General features: G+C 39.7%; 1 protein-coding gene across 6 annotated transcripts in view; it reads left to right on the forward strand.

Annotated features, from left to right (window-relative positions):
* The first annotated feature begins 8579 nt into the window (after nt 1-8579).
* The window catches only part of FYB1 (FYN binding protein 1), a 46055-nt gene continuing 34396 nt past the window's right edge, over nt 8580-20238 (forward strand). For 4 of the 6 annotated variants that reach the window (XM_032674659.1, XM_032674664.1, XM_032674663.1 and 1 more), the window contains exons 1-2: nt 11459-13254; nt 19027-20158. In XM_032674659.1, the coding sequence (XP_032530550.1) occupies nt 19054-20158 (1105 nt within the window). In that variant the 5' untranslated portion in view covers nt 11459-13254; nt 19027-19053. Of the gene's footprint in view, nt 9117-11458; nt 13255-13279; nt 14455-19026; nt 20159-20238 lie in introns of those variants that run through there. The other 2 variants (XM_032674660.1, XM_032674661.1) reach the window with 2 other exon arrangements.

Raw genomic sequence — 20238 nt, forward strand, 5'->3', positions numbered from 1 at the left:
GTAAGCAGCTTCTTTAAATGTGTTATTGAAGTTTATAGTAAATGGTCAGAAAATACTTGGAGCATTTCAGAGACACAGTTGATGAAGTGCTGGGTAAGTCCACTTACATCTTTCATTTAAATCTGTTCTTTGATACAGCTGATCAGCCACCTTGTATCAAATTCGAGAACGGTTAGATTTGTATTTGAATGTCTTGATAAATAATTTTATGCTATAGAACTCAAGACTAGAATGGATTTCTGGATAAGAACAGACTAAAAATGCAATTCCTAAAAAAAGAGATTTCATGTCCAGTCAGACTTCAAGTCAAAAAGTTTATATTTCAGAGAGAGGGGAAAAGATGTATTTTACAGAAAAAAAATATTAAGACAGTTTGGGAAACTGAATTCTCTTCCTTGATAAATAGAATACTTAAATCTAACAAAGCTAGTGTTCTAGCAGTTTCGGAACTTTTAGCTTAGATAAATTTCTTCACCTGCTGAAAACAAGAAGCTTGTGTGCTGTTGGATGTGACAGTAATAGTTTTCATGCCTGGGAGGAAGTGTTTGGGTTTTCTGCTTAACGTGTTGCTGTAAGTTCTTTATCTTCTGGAAGTCACAAGAAGAAAACAGGTGGCAAGATAGGGAAAAGACGTTGAATGTTTTCCCACCGAAAGTCCTTGATGAGAATTCTTGCAATATGACCTCGACTTGCATAAAAAATATATAACAGAAGATTTCTTGTATGCCTCCCCTTCCTCAGCTTCAGTACAGTTCGGCTACATCTAATATTTTACTGCAGCCTGAAGCATGGCCAGCAAGGCTTAACAGCACTCATGGGCCATCTAGCCATACATAAGGGAATTAAAAAAAAAGGAATTAATCACATTTCCAGGCTATCAGAGCTACTTATTCCATAAAGTGGAAAAGAGAAGGATGAGAAAAGAGCTGGAAAATCAAGAGCAATATAATGAAGACAGGTATAAAAAGTGGAGTAAATTAAATAAAATAGCAAGTGGCAAAGAAGACTACTCCTTTGCACAATGGGCATACCGAAAGCAAATATGCATTTTAAAACTTCAAGAGAAAATAATGGAAGGTTATTAAACATGCAGGCAATCATGCTCACTTAGGAAGTCTCTGAGGCATCAATTTTTGCAGGATCAGAAAGTATTCTGGAAAATATCATATTTCTGTGTGTTTCCCTACTCCTGGACCTTCCCTAAGTCAGTGCTATTTTCTTAAAGATAGGGTATGAAGTCAGTCTTTGCTTGATCCAGTTATTTAAAAAAATTAAAAATAATAATTTAAAAAATCTCATAACCAGCTTAATTTTATTCCTGTACTGTATCATTAACATATTCCTGTTCAGCCATGAGAGTAAACACCATGATAATTATTCATGACACATGCATATTCACATATGTTTCCTGTGGTATGGCGTAGTAAAAACTCTGAAAAAGCAATAACCTAACTTTGGCTTCTGATATTTATATGGCTTCAGCCATGTGGAGCACTCACTCTTCAAGCAGAAGTCTAATAGTTCAGTTTTCTGAAAATCACACAATCACTAATCATACTTCACAGAATTACAGAACCACAGAGTGGGTCAGGTTGGAAGGGATCACAGTGGGTCTTCTGGTCCAACCTCACTGCTCAAGCAGGTCCATTCCAGAGCACATGGCACAGGATTGTCCAGATGGTTCTTCATTAGAACCATTTCACATTACAGTCGTATTTGAAACACAGTGAAGCCATGCTCTTGGTGAGCCATAAGACTGCAATTTCTCTTAAATTTTAACAAGTATATATGTTGTGGCTACTACCTTCTATCACTGCTTCACTATTCTTTCTTCTTTTTTAGGAAAAAATAATGGATTTCAAACGAATTCCACCAATCACAGTTTCTGCTGTCCAGCTAGATACCCAAGAGCAGTGGAATGGCATGATAAAAGTACCTGCAGCTTCAGTGATCGGTAATCAAAACAAAATAATGCACCAATAAATATATTAACAGTCATAAGCTGATACACTGGCTGTGGTCAACCTTTTATTTGCCTGTGGCTCCCATTAGAGCATCTGTCCTCCATCACTGGCATAATGGTGTCCCTTTATCAATGTTTTTTCATAATTGTTTGTGGTATGTTTCCAAACTGATTTTCAAGAATTCAAATCCAGCATGAGTATCAGAAAAATGTATATGACATCCACTGATGGATGGTATATTAGTGAAGAATCTGGGAGAGTCTTTATCTTCAGCAAAATGCCCTTGTGGATTTTACATTTTACATCTAATTCACACCATGAATCACCAGCCTGTTTATGAAGACATGCAGTTTTGCTAGAGTTATTACTCTTGCTTCTACCAACATTTGCTGAATAGTCCAACTTTTATCTTGACTATGTCAATGAGTCAAAGATTATTATATGAAATCAGAGGCACATTACAAAGAGATAGAGGAATTGTTATACTACCATCTATATTTTTAGCAGAACTTCCAAAGGAAACAAGGCTAATCCAATTGTATTGTCATTGCACCTACCTGTGAAAGTCCCTCGATTATTTTTGAACCTAGCAGACAATTACTGGAAAATTTGTTTGAAGTGGGGAGGAAGGATAGTTCTCAAACAGGTTTCATTTGAAAAGGCAGCTAAGTTGAGAAAAAAAAGGAAATTAATGGCCCTGTTGAGCAAAAGATATACATATTAACTTAGCTACACTACTAGACCTCAGAAAAGCTACCTGGAAGCAAGGTTTAAGGAAACAGTCAATAACAAAGGTATATGAGGGCTGAGTGGTTTGGAAATACAGCAATAGTAAAAGCCATCAGATCAGTGAGATTGGTCCCCTCCATATTGGCAGTCCAGGTCTGGAAAAATCCAGTAGAACTTTGTTTATCTGCCTTCCACCCACCACAAGTGGCTCTGAAGACTCTGAGTACCAAGATCAAACATTAGAACGAAGGAGAGAGAACTGTTTCCCAGGTTCCTATGGTAGGAGAAAATTCAAAAAGTCAAAGTGTGCTGACACCCTATGCTAGAAAGGCAGAACAGAAAAGGCCTCCCCACCACCATTAACAGTTCCTTTCAGACCATGGGAGTGGCAACAGTTTTCCACCTAATTAATAGGCTTCAAGTGGTTCATATTCCCAAGCGCAAACACAGGATTTTTTCGATGGATGCAGCATACATGCACCTAGCAACCCTTCAGTCTTCCTGGGACATTTCAGAAAGCCTCAGACCTAATACTTGGGCTCTTTAAGGCACTGAACCTGTAATAAAGCTGCTTTTGGTGGAAGATCCAATGTTACTATCTCACAGTGAGAGTAGCAGAAATCTTAATCAAGAGCAGAGCTATCAGGTATCAGGAAATTCCTACCAGACAGAGTGATTCCTAAGGAGCCGGACACAAAAATATTCCTGCTTAAAAAAATACAGAGGGTAGGTCTAGGGAAACCCACCACAGTCTAAGATTTAACACTCAGTGTGAATAGACATGGTACCAAACATCTTTCCACACAATTAGCAGTTAGTGTTCTCTATCTGATAAACAGATTTTTTTTTCTAATAGCAGAATTCTCCCTTTGCTGTGATTGTGTCTTTCAGAAATTGCTCATGTATGTATTTATACCCCTTTGATTTCAATCCTATATGTTTTGAATAAATAATCATCTTTCTCTGATACTTGCAAACCTTTTCATAACCATTCATCTCCACTTTCTTAAGGTACCCAAGGTAAGCTCTTTCAATGTCCTTTCAGAAGCCAGGAACTCCTTCTAGTCATAATAGAAGACTTCACTTTTACTTGTGTCAGTTTAAATTCATGATCACTCAACATAGTTGACCAGAACAGCACACGAGACTCTAACTGAGCTCTCATCAGTGCTCTACACAAATTCTTTCCCTGCATCTCTCAAACATCATTGGCCTAATGTGCACTCGAATTATACACTCTTTTCACATGGGCATGTCATTTTAGTGACTCATTATATCCCTGGCACAAAGCAAAAAATCTTTTTTTTAGCCCTAAGTATATGACTTTATTATTAAACTTTGGTTGACTTCTATTACTTCTATACAAAAACTCTTCTTATCCTTCCTGTATAATGACTTGATTGTCCCCAGGAGGAGTAGAACCATTCAGATAACGTTGCTATAGGCCCAGCTCTTGAATCACACTCATGATCCAGGTAATGGATCAGACAGGATTAGTCCCATGACCAATGCCTATCTACTTGCAGAACACTGCAAGTAATCCCAATAAAACTCAGTAATTCCCTTCTCAGTGCTAAAATGATGTTTCTTTAGCGATCTCCTTATTTACCTTGCAGTCCTTCTGACAGGTTACATCCTCTCCCTGTTCCCATCACTTAAATTTCAACAAAGAACATTGTACGAAATATTCTGTTTAAGTCTAGATGGATCAAGTTAGTTGTATTACTTTTGCCTAAAATGTCAGCTAAACTTCACTCCTCTTCTTCCTTCCTTTACTTCTTTTCTTAAGCCCTCTGTTTTAGTTCTTGGTTTTTTTCTAGATCCAGCTCAATGTAGTTATGGCCATATGCCCTTTATCCCTTCAATTTTCATGCATAGGAAGTCTGCAGCATTGCAGAATTTCAATATCCTGGCAGACCAGGACAACCTTATGTTTCTGTTAGTGTCAGCTGTGGAGACATGGATAATTAAAAAATAATTGATAGAAATATAGATCTGTTTATTAGAGGTATAAAATTATTTCACATTTTAAACATCTATGAAAGTTTGAACCAGAAGAAGACATGCATGAGGTTGATAAGGGAGTCTAAATACATGAGAATTCAGGAACCCTGAGTAGGAAAGACAAAACAAACCCCTATACTTACCTTTTTAGTTGAGTTGAAGATTACTGAAAACATAGCTATATAATTTTGTCAGCACCACAGACCTGATTTTCATAAAAATCTTTGAAGTCATAAAAGGAATAAATAAAACCCACTTGTTATCATCTGTGCTTCACAGGAGTGCAGTGTAACCTCAAAAAAAACCATTTGAAGTTCACTTAGGTCTCATAACCTTGAGGTAAGCATACTCGTTAGACCATGGTGATCCTGATACTACAGTTGTATTCTTCTGCGGTCGTCCTGCGAAACAAAAATTTGCTGATAAGTTTTCCTATAAAATCTGGTTAGATTGCATATACTTTTGCAAAAAGGGACATTAACATCAAAGGGCAAAGAACATCTTTGACTTCAGTCCAGGACATCCTCTTCAGCAGACTTGTGGAGACAGAAATATCATGACTATAGTAAGTACAGAGCTCTATTCATTTTCTTTTTATTTCATGGATGCATAACATTTAGCACTATAGCTGCTATGGATGTGAGAGCAAAATTTTAAATTTATTTCTAGTAGTTTTCAAATCAATTCTTTGCATCTGACTTCCTGCTTTTGGGGGCATGCAGAACCCTTTTTTTTTTTAGCTCCATCATATAAACTGGTTTTTATGTCCCTCAAAATTCAAAATTAAGGAAGAGAAGATGGCTTCTTTTAAGGCCAACCTGACAAATTATTTTGTGTATCTAGAGGAATTCCACAGTCAAGTATTAACGTGACATTGAGCAAGAAATGGGAATGGGCAGCACCTTCTAATTAGACTTTTCAGAAAGCAGTTGTGTTGTTTTATTTTGATTCAGCAGGACTTTGTAACTAAAAAGATAAAGGGATTTTTGTCTGTCTGAATCGTCAGTATAGTTCAAGGAGGAGTGTGGTGTGTTTAGCTACATTTGGAGCTAATATTTTTTAACTTGTATTTAAGGAGCCCAAATATACGTGGAACCTTTTGTTTGCAAAACCCTACTTTAGAATTTGCACAGCAAGCACACTCTTCTGGCATGATTCAGTGTCTTGCTGCTTTCACAAAAGGTTTGGTTAGAGCCATTGCATATGTAAATATGTTGAACACAGAACTTTTGCTGTTGCCAAATGCAGCTTGAAAATAAACAACAATTTACAGTCCCACTATTTTTATTTGATTTTGATTAGTTGGACAAAATTGCTTCCAGAAGTCCCCGCTTGCCTAAATTATGTTGGAAGGCTGTGATTTGTGTCGGCAGTGACTTATCCACTGGAGGTCACTGTTGTGCAGAAAACCGGGAAGGGCACCAGAGGAAAAACACACATGGTGTTTCTACTCAGAGCTGCGTGGAGAGGAGATCCACCAAACTGCAGGTGCGACTCATCTCACTGTGTGTGACGGAATGGGGAACACACGGCCCACTTATCTCTCATTTCCCAGGTAGCACATTCCAAATACCGGATGAAAAGGGGAAAGGTGAGGTTCGTAGAAGAACCTTGGAAAAAGACATGAGAGTAGGGCAGGAAGAAAGAAATGTTCTTTTTGAAAGAAACTCTGTATACTAGTAAGACTTTTTGTACACTCTCTGCCTAAGCTGGCTTTACCGAAATGACTTCCAGCAAATGGAAAACTGATCATGGGTCTCTGCTGTGATTGACAGAGGCACAGATGAATGCATTCTTATTTAGCCTGACTTGCACTTTCTTTTGTTTATGGATTTATATCACAGGCTAATCAGTCACTTTAAAGAAGGTTTTTATTACCAACTTGCTACCACCTGCTAAGGATCAGGGATCAGAATTCACTGATAGTCAAAATAAAGTTTTTTAAAAGGCTAAAGGGTAGGGACATAGAAAAGGATATCAGGCATTATGCAAATACCAGGCAGAAAGCCTTAGGAAATTTTTTTTTTTGAACCATTCTTCTTAAAGCTGTTTGGATTAAACTGTGTTTTCATTTTTAAACTTTATTGTCTTTGATTAAAACTGCTTCTGAAGTTACTTTGTATTTTGAAATGCTTATGCTGGGGGACCATCCTCTTCGTTGTTATTTAGGCCTGTGGCAGTTTGAGCCGCATTAGAAATCTAAAATCCAATTTTTAGGTTTATCCCCACCCCTTCCCACAATTTGTCCTAACACCGGAGAGAAACTTTCAGGCCAGAGGCTTCTGTAGGGGAAGGGGGAAGTATATACATTTATTTACACAAATAAATAGTATACAAACTAAAGGCAACTATATATATATATTACATTACTATCAACTGTATATATATATTACATTACTTTCAAGCCTCTCCTTTAACTTTAGTCCAGGAGCAGCCTTTAAGGCTGATATGTAACACAGTCTGCCGTGAGAGTATTCTGGGCTCCTGAACTCTCCCTCCTCACCAAGTTCCAGTAGTTGTTTTGTTGCAGTCTCTCCTCATGAAGTCCAAGAGGACAGCTTTGAGACACTGCTCTTCTGCTGCTGGTGATTTCTCCCTCTCGGTGTCTCACCTCGGTTCGTAGGCTGCTGCAGTGTAGCTTATCAAGCATCCGCATTCTGAAATCTTCATTCCTCCACATCAGTTCTCAGCTGCCCCGGGTCAGCTTCAGCAGGCAGCTCCCGAGCTCTTGGCTCCTCTCCAGTTTCGCCTGGGACTCTTCTCCCGAGCGCCGGGCCTACCTCCACGGCCCGTCCACTTGGCTCAGCTTCAGTGCTGAGCCTCTCCTCCACTTACAGTGGAGGGAAAGGAAAAAGCTGCCCTCTGCAGCTTCACTGCAGAAAAGGAGGGGGAAGAGGGCTTGGCTGCAAAACCTGCCTCTCTTCTCTTACCTCAGGTGCTGTGAATCTCTTCCTTCACAGCACACACTCCAAATGCTGACTCTAACTCTAGCTAAAGGTTGAGCTGGGGGGTCGCAGGGCTCCCCTCTCCCCCCCAGAGGGGAAGAGAGGGAGCCCAGCCAGCCCCTGGCCTTGTCCACCTACACGCAGCAGACACCAACAGCAAAACAACCAAGACTACACTGCCAGCTGTTTCCGGGGCTGTGATATATGATTTTGAGCAGAAGCAAACAATATGAGTGGTGATTGGCTCTCCAGGGAACACTGTCCTGGTACCCAATCACCTCTGAGCCCCCCAGCTTCTCAGGGGGGCCAATCTCAACCTATGACAGGGCACATCACTGTCTTTATTGCTGGTTGTGGTAGTTTGGTCTAGGCCTTCCTTGGTGAACAGTTTGTAGCCAAGGAAGGGTCCAGATTTACCCAGTATTCCCTACGATTTTTACGTAAGCCCGACTATAAGAAGAAAGGAGGAGAGGCCTTCGCTCTCTTTCCTTCTGGCAGCTTGTAGGTGCTGTTGAGTCTGTCATGTTGGGGAGCGAGGCCTGGTAAGGCCTTGTCGACCTTGGGAGGCGAAGGTTGCCAGCGATCGTACCGGAGCGACTCTCGGTTGTCCCAAGGAGAGTGGTGGGATATTTCTTTGCTAACTCTTTAGTTACTAGATCTTGGGCTACTGATTGGGATATATATATATATAATTTTTATTTTGGTTTCTTTTCCCTTCCCCCTTCCCTTTCCCTTGTGAAATTGTATATATTTCAATTGCATATAATTGTAATATAAGTGTAAATATCTTTATATATATCAATTTAGCTGTCTCTCTCTCGTTTCGTGTTTTCTTGGTTATTTTTTCTCCCTCTTCTCCCTGAGGTTGGGGGGGAGGGGGGACTTCTTGTGGTAAGGTTTGGAGACTTGGCAGGAAGCCAGCTTCAAACCATATCACTGGTGTCTGGAATTATACAAAACTAAGAAATCTGATAAAGGGCTGCATTTATTTTTAATTAAACTTTAACATTCTAGATTGAATGTTTTTCTAGACACCTAACTCTATGTCTGACAATCCTTGAAAATATGTTGCTCATGCAAGAAAATCAACAATAGAGAATGTGAGAATGTCTACATGAGAGAAAATCTGAGGTTTGGCCAATTCTGTGACTGGTCAAAAGGTCCAGTACTCTAAACACGTCTGTTCCTCTTGCTTTTGCACTTCCTCTTCCTCCTGGTATCAGCAGCTGGGGGGGATACCGAGGGGGAACCAGCAGATAATCCCCTGCCCAACCACTTACATGAGGGTATATGGGGAGGAAACTGAAGCAACTTCCTTGAGAAAGTTTCCTTCCACTCCTACTGCCTAATATCTCCTTCCCCCAGTTTAGACTCTGTCTCTTCTCCTCTCCCTGGTGCCAGGGTGCTACTGAGCCACACCCATGCTCTCAGGCTTGCGCTGGCTCCAGCCAGCCCTGGGTCCCTCCATGACAGGGTGAGTCTCAGCAAGGGGGCACAGTCAGGGCCCAGTGGGGGAAGGCAGGGCACAGGCATGGCCATTCCTGAGAGGCACAGGGGAGGGGGCTGAGGGACCACAACCTCACAAGGGCAGACTGTCCCCAGCTGCCAGAGATCCTTTCCCCACACAAACTGCTGGTGCTCAGCTCCCAGTAGCCCTGCCCTGCTCCTCCATCCTTCATCTCTACCCCAGTCTCTACTGATTTTCTCTCATACACAGGTTCTAGCAAGTTCCCAGCCAGAAACTTCCCTGCTTGTTTGCCAGCCTCCCGACTGGCTGGCTTGCCTTACAGAGATGGCCAACAGGTCCTCTCCACACCCCGCTTGCCTCAGACCAGAAGTTGGTTGCTGTAAACTCAGCCGTCACAGCTACATGCACATCACCTACAATTTAGCTCATTAAATTGTCTCACCAAGCCACTCGTGGTGATCAGTTGTGGCCCTCAGTGAGGCAAAGCTGTGGGATGTGAGAAGCAGTGGTGCTGTGGCCTGCTCTGCAAGCCCCCTTAGCCCCTGCTTCGTGGGGCTGTGTCTGTCTGCATCAGGACTCTTCACCACCATGGTGAATGCTATGCCTTCCAGAGTCTACCCTGATGCCTGTGGAGGGTTTAGTGAAAGCTCAGTGTTCCTGTTTATTTTGTCTGGAGCGTTTTCTGCTGGTGCACAGCATTCAATTCCCCATGAACTGCTGCTGCTGAACCCAGGCAGGCAGAACACATTTTTCAGGAAGTCTAGGCCTGCCTGCAGACACAAAGATAATGCAGGCTGACACTGCCAGAAACTTTGGTTCTCATTGCGTGCTGTAGCAATTGCAAGCAGAAGATCCTGACAGTGTTCAGGAACATCATGTTTTTACTGAAAATCAGTTACTTTTCAAAGTGATGCTGTAAAAGGATCACTGCCATGGTGAGGAGGTACTTCTCCCCAGATTTCCTGACCCTGGGGAGTGGCACAGCATTGTAAGGCAGGACTTCAGACTCTTTGACTTGCCTTCTGACGAGGTTTATGTGCTCAAAATATTACTCCCAGCAGCAGCATGAAAGCAGGTACTGTGTAGCTTTTTCAGTACAAGTATGTATAGAGATTATCAATGGAGAAATATGTCATTTTTGCTGCTGTGTCCAGTCTTTCACCAGGAGGCAAAAGCCTTGTGAGAGAGAGGAGAAGGAGGCAGGAAGCAAAATTGCACTGAAAAATGTTCCTAGCATTGACTTTCTCTTGTCAATATTCCACGTATTTGAGTGCATTGTTATATTATAGAACAACACTATTCCACCTTACAAAGAAGATTTTCAAGTTTGCTTTAATGATATTAATGTACCTGTCTAAAGGTGGTCTCCCACATACTTCCCTCTACCCCCTTCCCCATATATACCTGGTTTAAAGATTATCTGCTCCAGCCAATCATTTCTACCTTTTTCTTCTCCCATGCTCACTCACCACTAATTCTGTTATGCCGTCTCACCTGATCTAGGATCATGTAATATACTTAAGGTCAGTGAAATGAAGTAGGTTAAAAACGATATGAAAAGAAAAAGATTTTTTGTGTATGTGTGTATCACGTCACTTCAGTTTACACCAACTACAGCAGCAGTATTGACACAGCTGTAAAGGTAACAAGATTCCAGCTATGATAGTCTTTATGACCACTGAATTGGAAAGCCAGAGGTGTTCAGATGGAAGTGCCTGACTTTTCAAACTTTTTCAGAGCGTGGGACAACATCAGTAGATGAAAACAAGGCAACTCAAAAAGGTGGACTAGCACTTTTAGCAGAGAAACTCAGTGATACTCACAGAATCACAGAGTCACAGAATCCTTGGGGTTGGAAGGAACCTCTGGAGATCTTCTAGTCCCAGCCCCCTGCCAGGGCAGTGTCACTTAGAACAGATGACACAGGAACTCCTCCAGGTACCTTTTGAATGTCTTCAGGGAGGGAGACTCTGCAACCTCCCTGGGCAGCTATTCCAGTACTCTGCTCAATTCTATGTTTCTCCCCATGTTGAGGTGGAACTTCTTGTGTTTTAGTTTATGACCACTGCTCCTTGTTCCATTGCTGGGCACCACTGAAAAGAGTCTGTTACCATCCTCTTGGCACCTACCTTTGAGATATATGTATTAATGTATTAATGAGATATCCTCTCAGTCTTGTCTTGGCTAAACAGGCCCAGCTCCCACAGTCTCTCTCCTTAAGAGAGATGTTCCAGACCCCTCATCATCTTTGTGACCTCCACAGGACCCACTCCAGTACCTCCTTGTCTTGGAGACTAGAACTGAACACAGTAATCTAGATGTGGCCTCACTAAGGCTGAGAAGATATTCTGGTCTTGCTTGAACATTATCTTGTGATTTTGTTGCTGCTGCTGTTGTATTTGTGAAAAATAAAAAAGGCAAAATAACTTCACATTGCTTTCAGGCTTGAGGGTCCTGTTCCTGAAAGTATTAATTCCTTCATATTCTTTCTTCACCTAAAAATAGCTAATTTCTCTATATCACTCACAAACATCCTTCAAAGAAATACATGGAAAAAAACCAGAGAAGTTTCAGGAAGCTGCTGCACCTGCAAGTGTAAAATGAAGCATATGGGCATTGCAGATGGGCAACTTTCACAGCATAAACTGTTATTTTCATTGTGTTTTTTGCAATTTTTATTCTCAGTAGCATTCTGTCAGTCAGGGTTATACTTATTTGTGTGTACAGGATAAAAGAGAAGACAGCAGGAACTGTCTAGCATTCAGAGCTGCAGAGATGAGCTAGTTCTTTGATCGTTGCATGACTTGTCTAGAGCTGATACTGTGAGCAAACACTTACAGTGGTTTTTACCCATGCAAAATGACTATTGCTACAGTTAGCATCTTAAAACAGTCAAACTGGTTTAAGACTGCCAGATATAATAGCAAGCCACAAAGTCTAATCTGCCCTAGTATTAATAATAAATGCTTTATCATCTGTGATGATTGTTTATTTTCACCAAAAAATATTATTTTATAAATAAAATATAGTGTTAAGCAGAATGAATAGCATAAAGAACTGCATTTCTACCACTACGAAAAAAACGCCATTATGTTATGTAACCAAAAAATCAGTTATCTTTGGCACTTAACAGTGTCTTTAACTCAAATAAGTACCATCCAGCTGTCTAATAAACTTCTGAACACACTAAGATAGAAGTTTTAGTAAAATAAAGCTGGAAACATAATGCACTTCCAATGTTTTACTTTGACAACCCAAATCCTTTCAAAAATACTAAGACGTTTGTGCAGAACAGCCTTTTATTAATTCAAAGACTCACAGCTTTTCTTCTGCAATCTCATCCCTGTGCAGAGCTCCAGCAACTTCACTGAGCTGTATTTTGTAGAGGGTTCCGCCTTTGTGGTTTGGGTTTACCTTCAGCACAAATACAAGTTTAGAATTTCTTGTGAAGCTTGTTTTCTCAATGTCGGCTTTCCCATTCTACATCATCCTTCCAACTCTTTGACTTGTGTAACAAGAACCCTTCTGAAGAAGGACAGAAGAAATGTATGATCATAGTTTTTAAAAAAGATGTATCGCCACATTGCAGAAGTTCTAAAAAACTGGCAAGCGGAATCTCTCGAGATCGTACTGGCATAGATCATAGCAAATAAACACGTCAGCCAACACCTGATGAGTGGGAATGTATGCAGGATTCTTAGTGGTAGCAGGGCACTAGATTTGATGTCAGCCCAATCTTTATGCCTGTAATTGTCACACATGTTTCCTTAGCTGCTATTCTGTAAAGACTCGAGCTTGTGTGCACCCAGAGAGCTTCACGGGACTACACAATATGGGGAAAATGCAATACTTTTGAATATCACATAGTGCATACTGCTGATGGCAGCAGCCAAGCAGTCTGAACACACTTTAGTTCCCTTTTCCTACACCACTTCTTGCCTAATATCCTGAAGAGAGCAGTTCTCTCTACTGTTCATGATAATGAAAACCACAAGCGACATTCTTATGCAAACCCTCTGAGAGAAGCAGAACTCCTCTTAGTGAACAGACCAGGCTGTTAAGGTGAAACACCCGTGGATTGTCACATTGAGGGAGCTAGTTTTTCTACCTGTATCAAAATACTGGAGACCTTTGGGATATCCAGGTAAACTGTTGTATAGTTTGTCTTTGAAATAAATGTGCAAAGTTCCAGAAGAAATAGAATCAGTACAAGATATTACATAGAATTTAATTAACTGGAAATTTATTTGTAGATTCTACTTGGAATTCATTTAGGAGCTGAAAAGATGCTAAGTTGACAAAACATACTTTCGTCTCTCAAAGTTTTGTTTGCTGAAATTTTACTGAGTGGTCCTAATTTAAGTCAACTTTGCATTTTGAATAATAGCATAAATGGTATCACTCAAAGGCAGTTATTTTTTTGTTATTCCTTTTGCATTATTTGTGCTTTGTTGCTTTGTGGGTGGGATATTTTTGTAATATACCATATTCTGGACTGAGATATCACTCTGTGTACTTTGTTAGTAGTTTGTCATGGAAAATATTTTTGTTTCCAGCTATGAGTCTAAATGGTACTCAATGCCCTAAAACTGCATGAAATTTCCTTTAAAATCATCTGGGATTCTGAAATTCTAGAAATAAGGGTAGGAACTTTGCAGTGACAGGAACCCGAGTTTTTCTTCCTTGAATCTTAGAGCTGTTACATCCACCTTAGTGGGATAACCAGTGAAATAAGACATTCATAAGTCACTGTATGCATTGTATATGAATAGGGTTCTGAGTGAAGAAAGATCTGTTTGTTACATTTCTGGGCAGATCACTAGAGAGTTGAATTATTCTGAAATAAATAATTTATAAAGAAACTATATGAGAAAAATTATTTAAAAAAAAGAAAATTATTAAGTTTAATGTAGTTCTGTGTTTATACAAAGCCGTGTTACAGAAATGTAATTGTTTTTCAGAAGGGGTATTAAACAGTCTGGTTTTATTGGATGGAAGCTCTTTATGGAAAATTAAAACCACCAGGTTTCTGTTGTTGAAGACTGAGTTGCCAATGGTTGATAGTTTTTCTGATTTTGACTTAGATAGGTACCAAAAATAATCAATAAGGGAGAAACTTTGTGGTGAGCTTATCAGGACATAGGATGAAGAGATGATCATGCATAGATTGATGCTTAGACCTTATGCACAGCCTGTGACAGCAGTAGTTTGGGACTAAGCTGGGATGTCATCTGGCTGTTCTGATCCAGCCCTGTGCCCTCACTAGTCCTGGTCTCAAACTCATCTGGAGCTGTCCATTTATGTTTCTGCAATATGATTAGTTGGTCTCATGATTAGATAGAAGGTGAGTAAAAGTGACAAGAGAGAGGTACCAAGGTGCAGAGCAATGCACAATGGAAAAGATACAGAATACACTGTGATCAGGCTGGAACACTGTCTTGTGTAATTTTGACAACTGCACATTCTCACATATGAGCTGGTTTTGTCTTGTTGGTGCTACAGGGATGTTTGAAATACTTTCAGGGTAACATAGAGGCTGTAAGCCTCTCAATGGAGAATCCCTTCGATTTCAGTCTACCCTTTCCACCCCAGCGATCTGCCTTTCATGAAAACTCCAGGCAGCAGAATAGCCTGCCTCTGTCAGATGAGGTCTGGTTTCTCTTTATACCAATCATTGTTTGAGAAAGTCTTGTTTGGGCAAACTCTGTTTTTCTGTCTTCTTTTCATATTTTTGCTACCTACATTCATAGGTACAGAGCATTGCAAAACCTCAACTCCACTTTCCAAATGCTGCGCTTACTCTTAGAGTGAGTCTTCTTTAACTAGAAATTACAGCTAGACTCAAGAGGAAGAAAAGCAGTGTGGGAATTATTTAACTCTTCTGGAAACAACAAAGTTGCATAATGGTAATTCTGAAGCCTCTCTGTCTGGGAAAGGAAATAGTCAAGCAATAATTTATCACTAATTCAGAATAGCACTAACATCCAAACAGCTACATTGCCTCAAATTCGTTAAGTTCAGGAGAAGTTATATCAGGCCTTCATAAGGTTGCAAAATAATTTTCAGATCTGTATTTTTCTATAACTTTCATATGTAATTTTCCTTGTCTTTTCTGTCCAGTTCCTTATTCCATATATCCTGTCTGTGGATTAGAGCTCAATTCCCTCACTGGTTAACAGTTTCTCTGGTTATTTCACTGTCACAGAATTCATGCGGACAAACACTTTTCTTCTTAAAGGGATAGGTTTATAATCTTTATTTCATTACTCTCTAGCAAACTCATCAAGGTCTAGTTCTACTGAAAGACTATGGGTTTTTTAAAGGCCTGTTTAGATCTTATCATTGGGTAATGGAAAGGAAAAAGTTACAGTTGAGAAGCGAACAGATTGGGTTTTTTTCCTTTATAAATCAGATCTGCATGCATTTTGAAGAATTGCACAATTTCTTGTACAGTCAACTGTTACATATATTTCATTTGCCTGATTAATAATCCTATGCACACACATCGGCTATTCCATTCACTGATCCAGTGTTGCTGTTTGAAGAAAGAGTAGCCTCCAGGGGAAGTTGAAGTGAAATGATCTTTTGCTTTCACCAAGACAGGAAAGTAAATAATGAGAGTATATGTATTCCCAGGCAAAACAAATATTTTTCAATCAAGCTTCTAGTTGAGACTGAAATACTCATAGTAAATTCAGGAATAATGTAGTTGGAACCTTCATACTTTCTGTGTTCTCGTTACACTGCACTTCTGTACAGAAATGAGCAGTTATTTTGTAAATTATGGAGAATTACACTTGTTAACACTGAGGTGTAATTAAGATCTCGTTGTGAAAGAATTCTGTACAAGTGTATCTTGGTACCTGTGCGAGTGTCTACTGAAGGCAGTGGCAGGCTGGAAAAGCATTGTGTATACAAAGGAATGTGTGGCATGGGAACTAAAACCTGGGGATTGCTCTAGATTTGAACAAACACATTTGAATAATGCAAACATCTTGTATCAAAGCAAATCTTACTGTGCTCCTTACGTGCTGCTTCCAGTTCATATCAGAAGCTGAAAAGCCAAAAATATTTTGCACTGAGTTTCCCAGTAGAGAACAAAGAGAAAGGTTAGAAAATAATCCAAATATTTCTTGCGTGATGCTCCTCTGCTGCACAGGCAGTTTCCATTTTAGAGAGCAAGGGTAGCGGGAATTTAATCTCACTTCAGAATCTGTTCAAGTTCCCATTTCTTGATTTGCAGCCTACTGTATGTGATAACAAAATAGGTAACTGCTGTCACTTCTGAGAAGGGAAACACAGGAACTACGGGGATTACTCTATGAGCAGGGCCACAAAAAAAAGATTTTCTCTTTTTCCCAGTTCCCAATCTGTCTATCTAGCCTGTCAGGTTGTGCATTAGAATCCACAACATGACCTCTAATATAATGTAGCTTATGAAGGCAGAAACCGGTGAGGTACATTAAAGAGAAGCAGAAAGATTTCACCAAGTTTCTTACTCTCTTCTGACTCCTAGTGTTCCCTTTACCATTTACTACTCATTTTAACTAAACGAAAGAGAGTCTATTGCTGATTGTAAACCCTTCCACATGTGCAGCAGCTTTTTAGTCTTGAAGAGCTTGTAAATATGCATGACAAGGACAAGGTTTGTTCACAGTGTTGGGAAGAAACTTATTTAAAAAAATCCATTGGCAATCCTAACATGGCAGTAGTGAATGTTTCAGTGCATTTTAAAGCATGTATGAATGTAATTCATGTAATTTTGTTATTAAAAAGACGTAGAAAACTTCTCAGAAACCATATATACAATAATAAACTTCTTCAAGGCCGCATTCCCAGCTTTCAAAGTTTTACGTGCTGAGCGTTGTGGGAGACCGAACAGGTGTTCAGGATGAATGTCTCTTGTCCATAACAAGTGTTGTCATTTGTACAGTATGTTTTCTTAAATTTCAAATAGAAAAATAGCAAAATAATCAATTTATTGCTTAACTTTTAAAATAAATGACCTGTTGAGTTGGCCAAGCAGCTGATCAACTTAGAAGCTCTGAAGACTTCAGATATGAAGTAAAATTACATTATCTCTAAAGTAAAATTACATTATCTCTACTGGTTTCGTTTTGTTACAGAACTTAAAAAAACCCAAAACACGCATTAGTACAAAATCAAAAGAGATCAAAGAGAAAAGGCTTTATTATTCTCTCTGGCCTTTCAATTGGCTTAACTTTCTGTTTAAGTGGGTAAAATCAGTGTTTTGCAAGGTATTTTGGGAGAAATCTTAAATGATTAATGGTACATATATGTATATCTGCAGTAGAATTCTGTGTGTGTGTGTGTGTATGAGTGCATATGCATCAAACAGCAGTGACTGGTTTAAATCTGATAATTTCCAAAGTAAATGTGCACTTCCTCCCTTCTCTATATGTGCAAAAGAAACAACGTGGTGCTCTGGGTATAAGTTTTATTATGTCAATCTCGTTTTGGCTGCATTAAATGTGAGTAATTTTTACAACAATACAAGCAGTTTGGAAAGACTGAATTTCTTGGCAATGTTGAAAGACTGAGAAAGTTAAATTTAGGTTACAACTTTAGGTATAACTACTCCAACATGGCAGGCCATTTATGTAATGTGATACAATCAAGTGGAAGGCAAAAGGAGCAAAAGCCCAATTGAAAAGCTCTTGTTAATGAAATTAAAAAAATCGCTGAACACACGCTGAACTGTACTGACTGAAGACACAGTTCATTCCTCAATATTTAAATTTTTTTCAAACACCTGTTTATTATGCTTTGTAGTGATACTTCCTTGTTTACAAACAAATTATTCAGAACCCTTCCTATTAATAACATTCCTGCTTTATGCTATTAGTTTTATATTTTAACTCACGCACAAAATCCAGATCCTACTCAAATGAGTTGTGAATTGGATATGTCAGTGTATTTGCCATAGCTGCACACCTGCTGCCTCTGTCAGCTGGGAAAGGACTCTCTCTTTCAGGGGGCTTCTGGAGCCCAAAGGTAGTCCCAGCCCAGCACAACGGGACCAGCTCACTCCCTTTGCTCCCACCCTTCACCATGTTGAGTTTTATTTGTGCTAAATTCAAATGTATTGAGCTTTTGTTTTCAGTTCATATTAAAGACTGGTCCAGAAAGTTACTCAATAGGGCTGATCAATTCAAATATTTATTTCTGAATGAAGCTGCATTTTATCCACTTGGAGTTGTTCAACCTTTTTTTTTCCCCCAAGAAGTTCAGTATCTTTGAAAGTATCTGGGTGCATTGTTTGTCATTTCTTCCTGTTTTGCTTCACATATTTTCATTTTCCATCCACACATGCACCATGTTTTTCAGATACAAAATGGAGAAGAGAAAGAGGGACAAAGCAAGGGTGGGGGGAGCAGCAGGGAAGAACACTGCTGAGAATGGAAAGAAAAACTCACACACACACCCCTCAAATCAGAAAAATTTTTGTTTTCATGAAGGAACTTGCAGTTCTCCAAAGACTTGACAGGAATAACCGTAATATGGTACATTACCCAGGTCCCAGTACAATCTGTACTTCTCACCACAGACACTCAAATTTTTAGGTATATATTAATTTTAAAGTAGTATTTTTTTACATTTATTATATGTCCAGTTCCCAATTCCAGATATAAACAGAAATTATAATAAGCCCAAAAGGAGCTACATGGGCACTCTCTAAAGGCAGTGCCTGAATGAAAATTTTAAAAGATTGTATCATCAAGGTAAGGATATAACAAAATGCTCAGCTTCTCTTAACCCTACAGGAAGATGTGCCAGCCAATCAGCAGTACCACAAGCCTCAGACCAGGAAACTCTTTAAAGTACAGTATGTGTGAACATCGTAACAGGACTTTCTCATTGCTGTTCTTTGTTTTTCTCTTCTTTGTGCTTGTAGCGTAGGAAGTCACGTTTGAGGTTACTCATGGAAAAATTTGAGAAGGGTAGTGAAGACAGAGAGGATGATCCTGCTCAAAGTCAACCCTTCAAAATCCCAAGAGAAGAAATTCCTGAAGGATTACAACAGGAAAGGAAAGCAGCATTTGAGAAACTAGCAAGTCAAGGAAATGCACTGTGTACTCCAGGACCCAGTACCTCTCATGAAACTGTTCATCCTAAGCCTCCTCTGGCAGTCAAGCCTTCAACTGATGACAAAAGAGAGCATGATCCAAAGCCATCACATTTGAACCCAGTGGCACAAAGGTTTGGTGTTCATCTTCAGCCAACTAACAGAGAAAATTATGGAAAAACTGAATGTACTAAATTCCCCATCAAAACCTGTGACTCGGCAAAAGGAGACCCAAAGCCTCTATGTCCAAAACCTGCAAGGAACAAGTTCCCCAGCTCTGTTCCTCGTGATAAAGAAGAAAATACTCTGGGAGCAAAACCAAATTCAGATTTGGCATCACAGAAGAGTGAGGCAAAACCAGCATTTCCAAAAGTAACTGGAATTAAGAAAAAGTTAATGTCTGCAGCACAGGAAAATGCACCCAAGCCTTCACTCTTTAAAAAACCTTCTTTTAACATTGAGGTCTCTAACAATTCAGACACTTCTAATACATGTGGTTCTCTTCAAAGTAGTCTGTCAGGCCCTAGAACAAATACACACTCACTTAAGAAAGTAAAGGAAATGAGTGAAAATAACTCAGCTGCAGAAGCTGCAGGCAGTCATCTTCCTAAAATATCTCTGAAGCCTACTGGCCATTCGCAGTGCTTATTTCAAGCCACTTCAAAAAACGTGGAGGAAGAGACTGAAGAAAAGGGAATGAGTGTTACCAAGACCACCATTGCCAAGAAAGTCAACCAGGAAGGATCAGATTCTTCTCCTAAGTTTCATAAAATCAATACAGCACTTGGTGCAGAAAGGTCATCAGATGAATCACAAGAGAAAGAGGATTGGGACAGGAGTTCAAGATGCCCCAGGCAAAGGGTTTGGGGCCCAGAGGTCAAGATGGCCCCGAACCCACCAAAGCCCAACAGACCCCCACATGTGGAACTACGAGGATACCAGAAGAGTGCCCCAAAAAAGAGTAAGTCCGCTCTGTTCTTTCTTTCTTGAGTGTTGGCTTCTTGAAGCATTTAGTACCAGATTAATTTCAGACAGAATCCT

This window comes from Chiroxiphia lanceolata, chromosome Z (assembly GCF_009829145.1).
Source record: "Chiroxiphia lanceolata isolate bChiLan1 chromosome Z, bChiLan1.pri, whole genome shotgun sequence".
NCBI classification, from domain to species: Eukaryota; Metazoa; Chordata; class Aves; order Passeriformes; family Pipridae; genus Chiroxiphia; species Chiroxiphia lanceolata.